The 16846-nt window shown below is 36.8% G+C and overlaps 1 protein-coding gene across 8 annotated transcripts; it reads left to right on the forward strand.

Annotated features, from left to right (window-relative positions):
* The first annotated feature begins 1880 nt into the window (after window positions 1–1880).
* On the forward strand, window positions 1881–16173 carry LOC136205461 (uncharacterized). Of its 8 annotated transcripts, none has more exons than XR_010675965.1 (8): window positions 1883–2192; window positions 2359–2423; window positions 2524–2584; window positions 2660–2806; window positions 4362–8289; window positions 8371–8507; window positions 8586–8727; window positions 8808–9320. XR_010675965.1 is itself a non-coding variant. In XM_065996062.1 (6 exons), the coding sequence occupies exons 1-5, from the start codon at window positions 1949–1951 to the stop codon at window positions 8681–8683; spliced, it is 615 nt and encodes a 204-aa protein (XP_065852134.1). In that variant the 5' UTR covers window positions 1881–1948; the 3' UTR covers window positions 8684–8727; window positions 8808–9320. The 8 variants fall into 8 exon arrangements, 4 of the variants coding, with proteins under 4 accessions (XP_065852134.1, XP_065852135.1, XP_065852136.1 ...); XR_010675964.1 differs by having other exon boundaries at window positions 4362–7031; window positions 7124–8507; XR_010675963.1 differs by having other exon boundaries at window positions 4362–8507.
* Window positions 16174–16846: the final 673 nt, after the last annotated feature.

The following is a 16846-nucleotide window of genomic DNA, read 5'->3' on the forward strand; positions in this document are numbered from 1 at the left end:
CATATGCCCGTGGCTTCCTTCTAACCGACCTTTTGGCCAGCATCCATGGGCCAAAATTCTTCCCTTCACCTTGATTCTCTTCAGCTCTACTTATGTTAGGCACCACCACCTCCTCAACCATCTTCCTTCTTTTTGGACAGCCATCATAAGTATGGCCAAACATGCCACATTCAAAGCAGATATTGTGGATGCCTTCGTATTCAATATGAAAGACCTGAGTCTGAATGCAGAATTTAGACAGAAGAGGTTTCGCAAGATCAATATCGATACAAACCCTGGCAAACTTGCCTCTCTCTGCCCCAATGGTAGTTTTGTCTACGTGGTGAACTTTCCCAACTAGGCCTCCAATTTTATTAAGGAATCTCTCGTTGTAGTATTCAATGGGCAAACCTGGGAATCTAACCCAAGTAAGGATCCTGTTAACCGAGCAGTCATGAGGATTAAAATTTGGAACCCATGGCCTTATTGCCAATACATGATTGGAAATGATGTAAGGGCCGCCGTTAACAACTGCATTAAAATCCTCTGCTCTGGTAAATCTAATGACATAGTAATCATTCTCCAGGTCCGTAATGGAAACCTTCCCTTTCTTTGTCCATTGAGCTTGGATCCTCTGGGCAAAGTAGTTAAAGCTAATCCTTTTCCCAAGAACAGTGACAATTAATGCCAATTTCCACTTGGATCTTAGGACACGCTTGTCTTCAGAGGAAAGACGGATCTTAGGACACAGCGGGTCCTCTTGCTCTCCATCCTCAATATCGGAGTCGGAAAAGAAATCCTCAGACTCATCCTCGATAGTATCCTCCTCCATCATGGGTTCCTCCTCAACCACCCCCAACACCTTATCTCTCCAGGAAGAATTCCCCCAGTCCTTCTTAAAAACACGATTATCAATTGTATCCGTAATTTGCTTCGGGCCCGGGATAACACTAGGGCTAGGGGCCATAGCCCGATCCCTTGCTTGGCCTTCCATTGTTACTGCCGGCATCCCTGTGGCAATAAATCCCTCATTCGCACCAACACCCGGGCTCAGAATGCCCAAATTCCCGGAAGCAGGGCCCGAAGCCGGCCTTCCCGCGGCCTGCGTAGCAAGTGTGGCTTGCGCGTCCTGCGAGGCCCGAACGGCTTGCGCGGCCAGTGCGGCATGCGCGGCCTGCGCGGCTTGTGCGGCCTGCGCGATCTGCATCGCTGGTGTGTCTTGCACGGCCTGCGTAGCCTGTACGGCTAGCACGGCCTGCGCGGCCTGAGCCGGCTTCCGCAACCCCGGCGGATCATCACCAAACAGCCCATCTCCCACAGGATCTTCCCCAATCCCTGCGGAATCCCAATCTCCATCGCCGCCGATCCCTCCTGCCGGATCCGGCCCCTCACCCCCCTGGTGCACCGGCCGCCCCCTCTCCGTAGACCGATCTCTCAACCGCTCCCCGCTCCCCCGCCTCCTCCTAGGAGACCGGACCAATCCCTCATCCCCTTCTCCCTCTGGCGCAAGATCCGACGCCCTAGCCATCCCAGCCGCTCGATCCGTCCTTCCCTGTGTCGAACGGCCGCCTGCGCCGCCCAGCCCCGCCGTCGATTTCACCATCGCTCTATCCCGCTCCTTCGTCGTTTTCGCCATCGCTCTGATAGATATTTATCTGTTACTAATATAATTACTGTTTTCACTATTAAATGATAGAGCATAAAATTAATTTAATAGTGAAAACACACAAAGTAAAACTTACTTTGTAAAAAACAAAACCAACATAGCCTTTATCCCTGATGATGTATTGAAAAGAACAAAATATTGGACGAAGCAAAAGAGTTGGGAAATCGAGATTTGGTTATCCACATCCTTGTTTCGGCAATAAATGAGAGCCACATATTTCCACATTGTGGCTAAACCTAAAAAGAAAAATCACAAAGAGAAATACCTAGACCTCAACAATATCACGGACTATCTAGAGAAGCAATGGAAATAACAGCACAATCTCTTTCTAGTTCAAAGCTTCCTATATCGCCTCTCACTTTTCATTATAAACCCTCTCTTCTTCCTTATAATTCTACCCCTTTTCACTCTCCAAAATTTCTTTTCCCTCACCCTCAAATTCTTAACCCAAAGAAGCACAAGAGTTTTGGAATTCTACTTGCTTCTAATTCTGAATCCACATTTTCTGATACCCAACCCCAACATAGATGGCTTCTTCAACCTGTTGGTCAGTCCATTTTTCTTTTTCTTTTTTGAATTTTTAATTTTTAATTTTTTACACTCAATTAACGAGGATACTTTTGAAGGATAAATTTATGAATATTAATTCAAATAGTTGATTATTTTATTTTATATTTTTAAATGAAGCGAAACTTATATATATATTATTATAGGTGATGGGGATTGGAGGCACATAGGCTATAAGGTTAAACTGCCTGATTCTTTTGAAATTGCTGCTGTGAGTATATAAAATTATATTTGCTTATGTTAATAATACTTAGTAATTCCATAATTCTCAGTAAATTAACCTAAAAAATTGTATATATATGCATATATAGAGTGAGGTGACGGTGGGTCGAGTTCCTGAAAAGGCAGATTTGGTGATTCCGGTTGCAACTGGTATTTAATTTATTTCTCTCTTCACATTTCCAATCTTTTAATTACTGATGTGGAGTATACAATTAAATTTGGTAGTATCTGGAATTCATGCCCGCATTGAAAAGAGAGGAGAAAATCTACTGGTTACAGATTTAGACAGTACTAATGGAACATTCATTGATGACAAACGACTGAATCCTGGTGTTGTTGCTGCTGTTTCTTCTGGAAGTTTTATCACATTTGGTAACCGCATCTATTTCTCACTCTTTTATTCTTATCTCGCGACAAAGTATCAATTTGGCCGTGTGAGAGAGAGAGTGGGGTAGTACCTTTCATATATATTTTATAATTTAACATTTTTCCATCTGATGCAGCAATTTCAATTAAAAAGTATCAAAACAGTTTGGTAGATCATAAATGGATTGAGTTGAAATTGATACGACCTGTTTAATATAGGAGTAAAAACTCTACGATTGGGCCTTAATTATCATTTCGAGCTTTTAATTCAATCGGTTTCATGACATGGTATCAGAGCCGCTAGGACCAAACGGTCGAGGGTTCGAGTCCCGGCAACCTCATTAATTTGTGGAATTAAAACATATGGCGGAATGAGCCTGTGTTGTGCACGCTGCAAGCCCAATGAGCATTTGCGTGTGGGAGTGTGTAGGAGATTAATATATTGGGCCTTAACTATCAGTTCGAGCTTTTAGTTCAATCGGTTACAAATACAACCTATTTAATAAATAATGGGAAAATTACAAAATTATGTCAAATGGGAGACCCTTATTTTTGTGTGACTTTCCCAAAATACCCTCAATATGTTTGTAATTTTACGGCGCGGCCGTCTCCCTCCTGTCTGACTTCGCGAATCGATACTTTTGCGACGTATGCGAAGCTATTGTTTGGTTTAGTTGATGATTTTAATCCGTCTATGAGAAATCTGAACCTGTTTTTAAGAGTATTCGCGAAGTGGTATATAACAAAAAAAGTAAACAATAATGGATTCTAACATTAAAATCATAACATTATCAAAATTTGCAACAAGATTGTCACAATAAACTTCTTACAAATCATTTCAAAGTAAACGTGATGAATCTGGAGGGAAATTTCTCTCTTTACAGGAAGTCCAGACTTTTTGGGATGATAAATGAAAGTCCAAACTTTTTGGGATGGACGTTTCCCATGGTGCACATCAAGATTGACACAATCTCTCTTAGCGAATCATTTTAAAGTGAATGTGCCAATCTTGAGGGAAATTAATCCCTATACTGGAAGGAAAGTCATCTCCTCTACAACCCAGTACACCGCTTTCCAGAAAGGGATGTTATGTATTCAACCACATTCAGAAAAAATTAATCGTGTTAGGTAGAAAAAATGACGATTTGGCTTCGCGAAATGAGGATTAGCGTAGCATGCGAATGTAAATGTGCAGGGAAGAGAATGATTTTACTTAGCGAATCGATGCTTTCGCGAAGTCTGCGAGGTCTGAAACGTGACGATCTACATCGCATATCGATGCTTTCGTGAAGTTTGCGAGTGAAATCATGAACTTTTCTACTCGCAGACTTCACGAAATTATCGATTCACTAAGTAGATCATCACGTTTCAGGCTCTTTCTCATCGCAGATCTTTGCGAAATCATCGACTACGCGAAGTGATTTTATGAAAAAACGAAGAGAAAATAGTAGATACTTACATTTTTCATGCATTTCACCCTTAAAATCGACAATAACAATATGATAAACTGGGAAAAATGATGAAAATAATGTAGAATAACCATTTTTTTTATGGTTACAAGAAGAAAGAAACCAATGAACAAGAAGGAACATGAAGATGAAGAACTATGACTTCGTTTTCTAGGATTAGGAAGATGAAGAATCGAGAGATGAAGAGAGGAAGAAGAGAAATACACTGTGATGTGGAGAAATTGTGTAGATTTTGTGCAGTTTAAAGGAAGAGAGGAAGATCAAAGATCTTGAAATCATTTGGGGAAGAGCAGTGGGTTCGTGTAACTAGAAAGGAGAAGGGGGGAAGATGAAAAGTTGGGGTATTTTGGAAAAGTCATACAAAAATAATCTAGATATGTTGTAGGTTGAGTAAATGGGTTAAATATATAAATGAGTCTTCCATTTGACCCAATTTTATAAATTTTCTATAAATAATTTGATATGATACTATCTATTTATTAAACGAATTGACATAATTTAACTCGTTAATCTAATAACTAATTGAATAAATTCAAATAGCCCATAAATTCTCAATATTAAAAAAAATTCTATAAAACACTTTTCTATTTTTTTAGGCAAAAAGCATCATTAGCCTGTCGATCTTTCATTTTTTGGTTCATTAAACCTCTCATCATTTATTTGGATCTATTAAACCCCTGATCATTTATTTTTGGTCCAATTAAACCTTTTATGACCAAATTAGTAAGTTATATACATCTAATTATGTTAAAAATACGTTATTAATTTCATCTGTATTTGAAACTATTAAAAAATATATTTTTTACAGTTTGAATTAAGGCTTTTACAATTTTTCTATAGCCACATTATACATCTAAAACTGCTTTGAAACAGTGAAAAAAAATACAAATTTCGAATGCAAATGCAATGAATAACAGTATGTTAACCGAATTTTATGTTCAAAATTATTATTTTTTTATCATAAAGGGCTTAATGAGACCGAAAATAAATGATCAGAAGCTTAATGAACCAAAAAATGAAAGATCAGGGGCCTAATGATGTTTTTTTTCCTTTTTTATACACTTATCTTTTTCGGGCTTTTCATATTTTTTTTCACATTTTCGAATTTTATTTTCTAATTTCACGTTTTTTTTCAATTTTCAATTTTTTTTTTATGTTATTCAACATTTTCAGATTTTTTCTTTTTCTATTTCATATTTTCTTGATATTTCATATTTTTTCGGTTTTTTCTTCTTTTCATGTTTTTTAATTTTTTCTATTTTTTAGTTTTACGTTTACACTTTTCCACTCCAAAAATGATAAGGGTAAATTTGGATTTTATAATATGTAAAAGGTAGGATTCAAATTTGAGCCACCCACTACTATTGTACACATCTTACCACTAAACTGAGTTTTTACTTCTGATTAATAGCAACACTATATATTTACATATTGATGTCTATCTTTCTGAAATCCTCTTTTCGAACTGTACTCTGGTGACCTGAGATAACAACAATTGTCAGAAAATGGGCTCGGAGTTCTGGCAAACCCTCCCCGATACTAAAGTCAGTGAATATTTGAGGAAATATTAGCCCAACTTAGAGCAATAAAGTAAGGAATTGAGTTAAGAAGTGATGTACCTGTAATTGCTGATTCTCAAGCTATTTATAGACAAAATAGTGTGTACTTGGACACGTGACGACATTTAATTGGTCTTCGGACCCTATATTTCTGTTCCGAAATACATGTGGACTTGGGGAGCGTGCCTTTGGAATCCAGCGTGATCATTGGTCCACGTGTGATCCTAGGCAGCTTCCGAAGAGATGTTAAGCAACCGAAGGTTAGTCTTTGGCCGAAGAGAAGCATGTTCATGGGCCTTAATGAGACTGGGCCGAAATGCTGGCTTCAAGATATATCTGAAACCTATTGACTTAAGGCCCATTCACACGATATCGTATTAGATGTCCCCCTTAATCTCATAATGAAATCCTTTAGAGTTTCATCGATCAGAATGTTGAATAAACACGCCTGACACTCATGACGTCATCCTAAAATCATTAATTAGCCATCTTCTTTTATATCAACAATTATTATTAACATGCTTCATTTGTTCTAAGAATAATAAAGTTGAAAACGCTTCCTTTTTCCTCATCCTTCCATAATTGAAGAAAAAGACCACATCTTCATCTTCTTTGCTTCTTACTTTTGCGATTTCCACCATTGTCGAAAACTGTAAGTTTTTGTGCTTTCTTCTTTTTCATTTAAGTTTCTTTCTTTTTTGTACTTCAATGGCTCCTTCGTCATCTAAAAATGGAACCAAGAAGGTTTGCGTTAATAAACAACCAGCCACAACTGATGTTGACGATGTTGAGAAAGTGGTTCTCTGCCCACTACTTCTGGCATTTGACGAAGAAAACAGATGAAAATATGGTTTACTGGACTCTCAGTGGCCAAAGGCGACCATTTTTGATGAAGAAAATTCAAAGTATTAGAGATTTCAAACCAAAATGGTTTTGGATAGAGTCGAATGGAGCTGACCCAAACAATACATATGTTCGGGGGTTTCCATTTGAATGGAATGCAAACCTGAAGGAAGAGTTTTCGTGGAAGCATGCTAGAGCGTTAAGCCCTGAAGAAATAGTGAATGCCGAACGTATCAGCTCATACAACCTTAAACGGGAATATCAGGATATGATAAGAGTTATCTGAATTGAAGGATACACCAGATTCTTTAGCAAAACTAGTGGAATTGCATATGTCTACCCAATTTAAAGCTATAAAAGGTAGATTTACTTTCGTTCTTTGAATTTATACTTTTTCTCTTTCTTGATGCATGTAATTCTGATCATGTCTTCTATTTGCGACGAAATGGTAGCCCGCATAAAGAAGCTGAAAAAAGATAAAGCCGCAGCAAAAAAACTCCATCGAAGGCTCGGCGAGTAAGAAAGTAGTTGAAGTTGAAAGCTCCTCTAGAGATGTGCCGAATGCTTCTACCAAAAGCCAACCATCTATCATACCGAATAAACAACTATCAACAACTCCTCAAGCTTAAGAAACTCCGGAAGCACAGACGAACTTAGAGAATTTGTCTGCTGATGCTTCCATTCCGGTCCCTCACTCAACAACTCCTCCGCCAGTCTCAACTAAGAGGACCGAAACAATACCTTTCTGCTCAACCACCCCACTAGTAGAGATGACCATCTCTCCTAAAGGTATGCCTCATTTCCACTGGAGAGTTTGCTGATGATCCTAACCTCCAAAGCGAAAATGTAGTTTATACAGTCCTTTCTTCGCTTGAGGCCTTTGCTAAAAATGAACACGAGTGAAATCTCATAGGGTCTAGAGGAGGAGCAGGTTAAACCGAAGAGAAGACTTAAAAAAAAGGCTTCTAGCACAATGGATTACACTTCCTACTCAGATTCAGATATATCTGATACCAAACGGGAAATACGCCGAGAAGAAATGAACCAATAGCTTTCCAAGAACTCCCGCCTGAAGAGAATAGAAATTCTTGTCGCGGAGGATTCTTATTTTGCATGTAAACGTCCCAAGTTAATTGAAGTGACCGATCTACAAAAACCTGTCGCGAAGAAGCTGAAGGAATACAGAGAGGAAAGAGCCCGAATGAGAGCCAATCAAAGATATTCCCTGCCTCTTGGAGTGAATCCAGAAATTGTAAACCAGGTGATAACATTGGGATATTATCCAAAGGATCAAAGGAGATATTCGCCTAGATCAGCCACCTAAATACCGGAATGCTATGGCGTATCAAGCGAGGAGATCCGACAGGCGGATCACCAAGACTCCGCCATGTGAGATCCGCAGTCAAACCTATGTGGAGATCCGCCATGGCCCCTCGGTTCGCCAGCTGAGCAGCGGAGCCGATTTCGCAATAAAGGCCATTAATGAGCTATTAATGAGCTAACGGACATACCTAAAGGAAACCAGTAACCTCTATTAATGAAGCATTAATGGAGACTTTCTAGTTACTAAAGGTTACAACTTCACGACTATATATAGCTTGCATCTCAAGCTATCAAGGTACACATTCACACAATCCTAGAAACCCTACTTTGTCAATTCAGTTTACTCTTCCATACTTTATACTGACTTTGGCATCAGAGCTTCCCCCCGTCGAACCCAATGATGCCCCCACAGGGACGGAAGCTGATCGGAAATTCTCCACAAGTCATCACCAGGTTACCGAAGTTGTTGACTCGGAAATATTGGAAAAATTTGCCAAATATGACAGGCTAGAGGTATAACCAACTGCCGCATTTGATTTTAGCATTTTAAATTTGTGTTTCATCTTTTTAACTTTTACTTTGATTGTGTAGTTATGGGTAGATATCTTCGGGGATCGTTTATCACTTCAAATCCCCGGTATAATCGAAGTGCTCGACTAACAGTGATGCCGAATATTTCAACCATTTGAACGCCTATGAAGCCGATTGAGAAACTCTCGAAAGAAAAGTTTCAGTAAGTTTGACTCCTTGTGCTGATTCTCTCTCTTTGATTTATCAGTTTGCTCTTTAACCGAAGCTTTTTATGCTTTTCAGGACTTGTCCTCGACTACTCTATTGGTTGAGCAATAGAAAATTTTAGCAGTCAAATATCATAAGCAACAAGAGACGTTGGCTAACCAAAGTTCGATAACTGTCGAGGCTTTGAAAGAACTGGAAAAAGTAAGGAGCCAACCGACTGCAGCTCAAAATGAAGTTGCTAAGTCACGTGATGTTGTGATCGAAGCAAAACGGCAAGAGAAAATTTCCCTTCAAGCGGCTTAGGGCGTCAAGGATTTGGAGATCATTATTCAGGATAACAATGAAACTACCCGAAAACATCTTCACACACTTAAAACTCTTTAAGCTCAGCATGATACATGACCACAGATGCCGAAAAGTACTTAATGATTGTGATGTCAAGGATACATGACCACATTTCCCTTCAAGCGGCTTAGGGCGTCAATGATTTACTTGTTTTATTCGATTATGTGGATGTTTAGACAAGATGTGATGTCTTTTTAGAATGTTTCGACTTAATGATTGTGACTATAATCCTTTTAGTATGCATATGATCAGTCTTTAATCAGAAAGGATTCTAAAGAAGATATCAAAATAAAGGAATTGTACTTGATTGCTTTCTACTGCTTGAAAAGGCTTGATTTACAAAAGTTGGACTACCGAAAGGTAGGTTTCTAAATGAAAAATTACATACTACCAAAGAGTAGGTTTACTGGTAAAACTTTCATAACGAGACTGCATTTCAAGTTTTAGGCTTCGACCTTCAGATTTCCCCTCTTGTAAAAATATTTTGACCATGGCCAAGTATTTTTTCATTACTTCAGTGCGAGCTTCAAAATTCTCAATCAATTGACAAACCACAAGTTGAGAGTCATTTTTTAGAATAGCTTTGTTTAGCCCTATGACGTTAAGGATTCAGAGTTCTTGCAATGATGCTTCACATTCGGCAACGTTGTTGGATGCAACAAAGTCCAAAGTCGCCGCATATCGAAGCTTGATTCCATCGGGTCCTTGTACAAAAACTCTAATGTCTGCCCCATCTTTGGGCAATTCTATCTTGGTCTTTATGAATTCTTCTTCACTTTACTGAACGATCCTCTTTGGGCCCTCCAGGAATCACATTAATGACTTAATGTGGAGCCATTTCTTCATGTTGCTTTCCTTTTGAATCTTTTTGACTTAATGGCATTCTTCAAAAATTTGTCTAACTTTCCCGCTTCTGCCATTTTATTCAACTCTGAAGTCAACTGTCTACAATCTTCCGTATCATGACTTTCAGTTTTATGAAATTCACAGTACTAACTGTTATGTCTTCGACTAGAAGATTTCAGCTTCAGGGATATTGAATATGCTGTCTGTTTGATTCCACCAGTAGATGATTTCTTTTCTAGGAGAGTTTAGAGGGGTATAATTTCGATCTAAGTGCTCTTTAAGATTGTTTATTATCCTCTCTACTGTTGTCGCCTTTGGATTCCTTCGGTTGATGAACCGAACTCAACATCTCTTTGAGCAAGGGATTCAACTTGTGGCTATCCCATTTAACAAAATCACGGGTTCTCCTCATCAAATCAAGAAAGTTATTTGGTCTTTAGGTGGTAAGCTCATTGGACAAATCTTTGTGGAAATTACTTACCATAGCTTCCATCGCCCCATCAACATTCAGATGTTCGATCTGGATAGCCACTCTTTGGAATTGTTCAACCCACTCTTTCAAATATTCCCTAGGCATAACACTTGATAATTAAGATCTTGCCTTGTCTTACTCTCAGGAATAGAAGTGATAAAATGATTTGCAAACTCTTTAGACATTTGCTTGAAAGATCTAATAGAGCCTGACAAAAGTTGGTCATACCAGTAAGCAACTGAATCTCTTAGTGTCGTTAAAAATAAATGACACATGACTGCATCAGTTGTCGTTGTAGTTTGTAGAGCTTTTAGAAAATTTCTTCACGTGTAAGGTTGGATCTATCATACCATTGTAATCTTTGAGTGGAGGATACTTGAAACCCCTTGGCATCAATCGACTATGTGGTCTCTAGCATCTTGGACTCTAGCCCTTTGTCCCTTATCACGTTCCGAAGTTCACTCTTCATGAGATTATAGAGTTCCTCCTTTAAGAAAGACTCATTTTCATTCAGCTTCGGTTGCTTACGATACAATATTCAGGAGATATAGAAACCTCCAACTTTTTCTTATGGGCTTCGTAACAATGAATCAGGGATTCAGTGGAATCATGATGAATGCTCCTAGGTCACTTTTGGGATATGGATCCTTCCTGGTTCGGAACATGCCTGCTAGGCAAAGGTGAATGATGACGCCTTCAATGTGAAGGGCTTTTAGTATTTCTTTAGATCTTCCTCTAAGCATCTCAGTTTGAGACTCCTCAGAAAATCCTCGCTTCCTTGGATATGTTTGTGCAACATGATGTCCCGTAGAACAAGCAAGTGACCCCTTTCTGTCACCATATCTCCCATCGTCCTCTGCCTTCTTCAGCTCCAGACGTATAACCTTCATTTGTGTAGCATGCTCCGCTCGAAGGATGTTTATGGACTCTTGAACGGATCCCATGTTATATATTAGCTGTCTGATTAGCCCGTCCATAAAACTGTGCTGCTTAGGATCCAATGACACTAAACAAGGATCAATTCTTTGGTCTAAAGTTGGTGTAACTATCAGTGGTGAAAGTGGATGATTGCGGGAATCAACCAGGCCACAATGAAATGCGGCTGCAGTACTAGGGATATCTTCAGCCTGTTGATTAAGCTGAATCACCGGTTGAACTATAGGTTGCATCGTAGGTTGAATTACGGGATTAACAATTGAACCATATTTTTACGAAAAGCGATCCATGCTCACCGCACCAAATGATGTCTATCTTTCTGAAATCTTCTCTTCCAATGTACTCCGGTGACTTGAATAACAACAGTTGTCAGAAAAGGGAGCCGGAGTTCTGGCAAACCCTCTTTGATGCTAAAGTTAGTGAATATTTGAGGAAATATTAGACCAACTTAGAGCAATGAACTAAGGAATTGACTTAAGAAGTGATGTACCTGTAACTGTTGATTCTTAAGCTATTTATAGGTAAAATAGTGTGTACCTGTACATGTGACGACGTTTAATCGGTCTTCGGACCTTATATTTTCGTTCCGAAATACATGTGATCTTGGGGAGCATGTCTTTAGAATCTAGCATGATCATTGGTCCATGTATCATCCTAGGCAGCTCCTAAAGAGATGTCAAGCAACCGAAGGTTAGTCTTTGGCCGAAGAGAAGCATGTTCACGAGCCTTAATTAGACCGGACCCAAATGCTGGCTTCGAGATACAGCTGAAACCCATTAACTTAAGGCACAGTCAGACGATACCGTATCACATATTAATACCAATATTTTAACATAAAATTTTAAAATATTATTTAGTATTTTTTATAGTTTGATAAATATCATTAAAATTTAATTTATCATTGTAATATAAACAAGTTATGTAGTATTTAAATTTTAAATATACACAAAATAAATTTTAAAAGTCTAGTCAATTTTATAATTTAAATTATATATATATATATATATATATATATATATATTGGAGTTATTCGATTTAACCAATCCGAGTCAACTGGTTGAACTTATTGATCATTGACCTAATTATGAATTCAGTTTAAGTTCTGGTCCGATTTTTAAAACATTACTTTAAATTTAAATAGGTTAAACAGGTCAACACACTAACTCGGTACCTAATCCGATTATTATATGAGTTAATTTTCGATTTGTTTATGCCCATATAATTTATGGGTCAAACCTAATTCATTTAATTGTAGGTTACGCATGTTGTTTAATGGATCATAACTAATTTTTACATTTCTAATTTCAAGGTTAATAATGAAATATGAATTTTTTTATTAATAAAATATGTGCACGTTTAAATGTTATTGAGTGGTAAAACACTGAAAGTTCGATAATCGCTATAATGTAGAATTGCACATGAATTTTTTTTTATCTTTTGCAAGTGAGATTTAAAATTGCACTGTTAATTTTAAAATTAATATTATTTTATGCGTGAAGTTTTCTTTAAAAAAATATGATACAACTAAATTTATATCTTATTCTAATTTTTTTTTTTTTTTATAGAAACTTGTTATCTCTTATTATTTCAATTTTTGATATTTGATTTTTAAAATTGTTATAGGTGATCAAAATCTTGCAATCTTTCGCGTCTCAAAAATTGTAAATGTAGGAGACTCTCAAGAGAAAGAAGAGACAAGTAGCCCAACCGAGACCACTCTAACAACTTAAACAAACCTCAAACTTGTATTGATCACCTTAAGCTCGGCTACAATTACCCCATTTTGGTTCATATTATTTGTTACATTTGGCCAAATCACACACATTAAAGAAATAATTGATTTGCATTAAATTTATATTAAATAAACTAAAATGCCATATATCTCTCTTTATCAATAATCATCATTGTCTGTAATATTCATTAAATTACATCACTTATCATACTTTGAAAACTTAAAATAATAAAAATAGTAATTAATGTTACACTCATTAACAGTGGTAAGATAGAAAAAATTTACATGAAAAATCTAAAGTAACGAATAACATGAAACAAGAAAAATCTTATTTCTTTAACAAATATGAATCACATAAAGTAATAATTATAATTATTCATTAGAGTTACTTGGTGTTTTAATTCTTAAATACCAACTATATAATTTGATGGCAATTGTGAAGGATCTTTGGGTGAAACCAAAGCCGCTCCAACATTTTAGAATCCATAAATCACTAATTTTGTTCCTACTCTATTTTTTTTATAAATAAAATTTAATTAATTTGAGACAAAAAAAAAAAAAAAAAGATTACACTTTTTCGAACAATTTATAGAGAATGAAGCATTTGGAAATTGTACTATTCATTAAAATTGTTATTATCGCTACTTACTCAAAAGTAGACATATTCGTAGGTTGGGCTGGGACGGGTCTACTGGGCTTTCATGTAAAAATGCCCAGTCCAAGCCCAGTTCAACCCACTATTAATTTAGACAGGCTCGGGTTTAAAAATCAAATCTCAAGCCTAACCCATATAAACCCATCTAAAAATATATATATTTTTTTTAATTATAAAAAATAAAATTTATACTTAAAATTAAATATTTAATATATAAATATATAAATTAATAATTAATATTAATAGGCAGGTTAGACTGGACCAGGCCATGCTATTTTTCTCAATCCTAAGTCCGCCCAAAAAATAGACAGACTTTAGCTGGCTTGGGCCTATGATCAATTTTCATTGTCCAAGCCCGGTCCAAGGGACATGGGCCGAGCGGGTACCCGGGTCCATGGACATGTGTCAAAAGGGACCGATTTAGAGAAATTAAAAAGTCTGTTTTGCAAAATACCTCATATATATGACCTGATTTTACAAATTAACTAAATCACAAGTATTTTTTGACCAAAAAATTGACTTACAGATCCTTTAATTGTATAATGTACAAATAACAAATCCATGTTAGCAAGTGTTAAACTACGGGACTGTGTAACCACAAGTTTATATTTTTTTTTGGTAGGCAAAGGTAAGAAAAAACAAACAAAACACCCAAAAAACTAACCCGAGATTAGCTTGGAAAAGTTAATCCACTACGCCAAAACCCTCTTCAGACGACAGTTAAAAACCGTCGTCCCGCGAGATATAAATCTGTCACGGGGCTCGCTGCCGTCTATTGCACCTTCAGACGACGGTCAGGTTCTGTCATGTTTCGTCATCACACATGACATTAGCCTATTTTCTTGCTGTCATCTTTCCCTTGTTACGATGCAGCTTATTTATTACTGCCGTCACCTTTAATGTCATCACATGACATTCTGACAATTAAAACCGCCAGGTTAGCGTGTGGGAAATTGACATATTTAATTTGAGATGACAGTTTGTATAATAAATTCTGCCGTTATAGCCTGTTTAGATGGCACAAGTCTTAATCAACCATGTCAAAGGAGTTTTTTTCATATGACAGAAACATTTTTTTTAATGTCTTTTTATTGCTGTTTAGATGACATTTTTAAAAATTAAAATGTCACTTTATGCCTTCTTATTCGTTTGAATTTCTGGTTTTTATACCTGAATACAGAAACATTCTAAAATATGAAGATTAAATTTTGTATAACAATGGTTCAATTTTATTGGAGACCAATACTCATAATATGTTTACATTTGTGCCCAACGTCAATCCATATCTTGAATAACCAATACATATCTGAATTAAAACACAAAAATAATAACCAAGATCTTTCATAAGTCAATCCATATCTTGGAGTAATAATCAGGCCTATAATCCCAAAGGTCTTGCTATCTGCAAAAGCCAAGCAGGTCATTAATATTACACACAACCCTAAACTCAGTAGTAATTACGTGACCCTTCCCCTAACATGGCCTTTCACTTACCACAATCATATCACTATAAATATATGCATCATAATTCAGAATCATACCTTCAACAGCCAGAAAACTTACCAACAATGGATCCCCTTATTGAAACTCCAGAAGAAATAATTGCTGACTTGAATAAGTTGTACATGGAGAACCCAGAGTGGCTTCTGGCCATCAATGGTACGTATGTCAATCCATAGTTGTTCTGTCACCGTTCCTGGTTTCTTCTATGTATTTCTAATGATTCTTCTTGGATGATAACATACAGGTCCTCTCGATGGTAACTTCTTCAAATGGTCGATCAGAATGAAAGGCCCCTAATACACCCCATATGAAAGGGGTGTATTTGAAATCAGAATCAGCTACCATCCGGATTTCCCAAACTGACCTGCAAAAGTAATATTAACTCAGATCAGTAAGATATAATCACCTATATAAAACATACACTAATACATCTCTCCTCTTATTCTCAGTTTTGGTTCCGAAATAGGATATATCATCCTAACGTGGCTCCTTAGGGGTCGATTCATCTTCCCCGTATCCTTAATAACCATCGCGTTTCCACTGCCACGATATAATGCAACCATTTATCTATTTCATTTGATAAACATACAACATCATATTTTTGTTCTAATTATTCTATGCATTTTGTAGTGTCTGTGGCACATATATGATCTACTTCTACAGCCCTACGGTGAGGAGCCATTTCCTAGGAAGAAGCAGTTGCTGAGCAATACCGCAGCAACAATGGCCAATGCACATACATAACCCTTTATGTAGAGCTTGTTATTCAGTTCGTTTGTATATGTATATTCTATCTAATCAAAATATATCTTATCATTTGCAAGCCATATCAGTACATGCAATTAGCCTAAATTTACCCTTTAATACATGCTTCATACATGCTTCATAAACGAATTGCATTCAGAATCCTTACTTATCATTTCAAATAAAAATGAGCCAGTTGAGTTCATAACATTTTCAGCTTTAAGAGTATGCCTAACATGCTATAACAAGTAGACAACTTATTCAAGTAGACATGTATATTCAAGTGAACATGCTATAACAAGTAGACAACTTATTCGTGCATGTCTATTCCTTACTTATTCAAGACAACTTATTCCTTACTTATCATCATAGGTCATGTTCAATTTCAAAAAGAGTATGGTGATATCTTATCATTTGCAAGCCATATCAGTACATGCAATTAGCCTAAATTTACCTTTTAATACATGCTTCATGCATGCTCAATGACCCTTTTACAATGTTCCTCGTACACATACTCATACAGAACCTCAAACATAAACATCAACAGAACATCATACATAATCATGTTTCATACACATACACATACTCAATCACTTCTAGCAGTATAACTCATAGGTGTAAGAGTAGTGCCAATCTCAATGAACATTCAAAGCTTTAGAGTATGCCTAATTAGCCACATGCTTAATGATCCTTTTACAATGTTCCTCTAATACTTGATGCATGATTAATAAGCTACATGCCCAAATGAACAATCGTACGCATACTCATACTGAACCTCAAACATAAACATCAACAGAACATCATACATAATCATGTTTCATACACATACACATACTCAATCACTTCTAGCAGTATAACTCATATGTGTAAGAGTAGTGTCA

This window comes from Euphorbia lathyris, chromosome 9 (assembly GCF_963576675.1).
Source record: "Euphorbia lathyris chromosome 9, ddEupLath1.1, whole genome shotgun sequence".
Taxonomy (NCBI): Eukaryota; Viridiplantae; Streptophyta; class Magnoliopsida; order Malpighiales; family Euphorbiaceae; genus Euphorbia; species Euphorbia lathyris.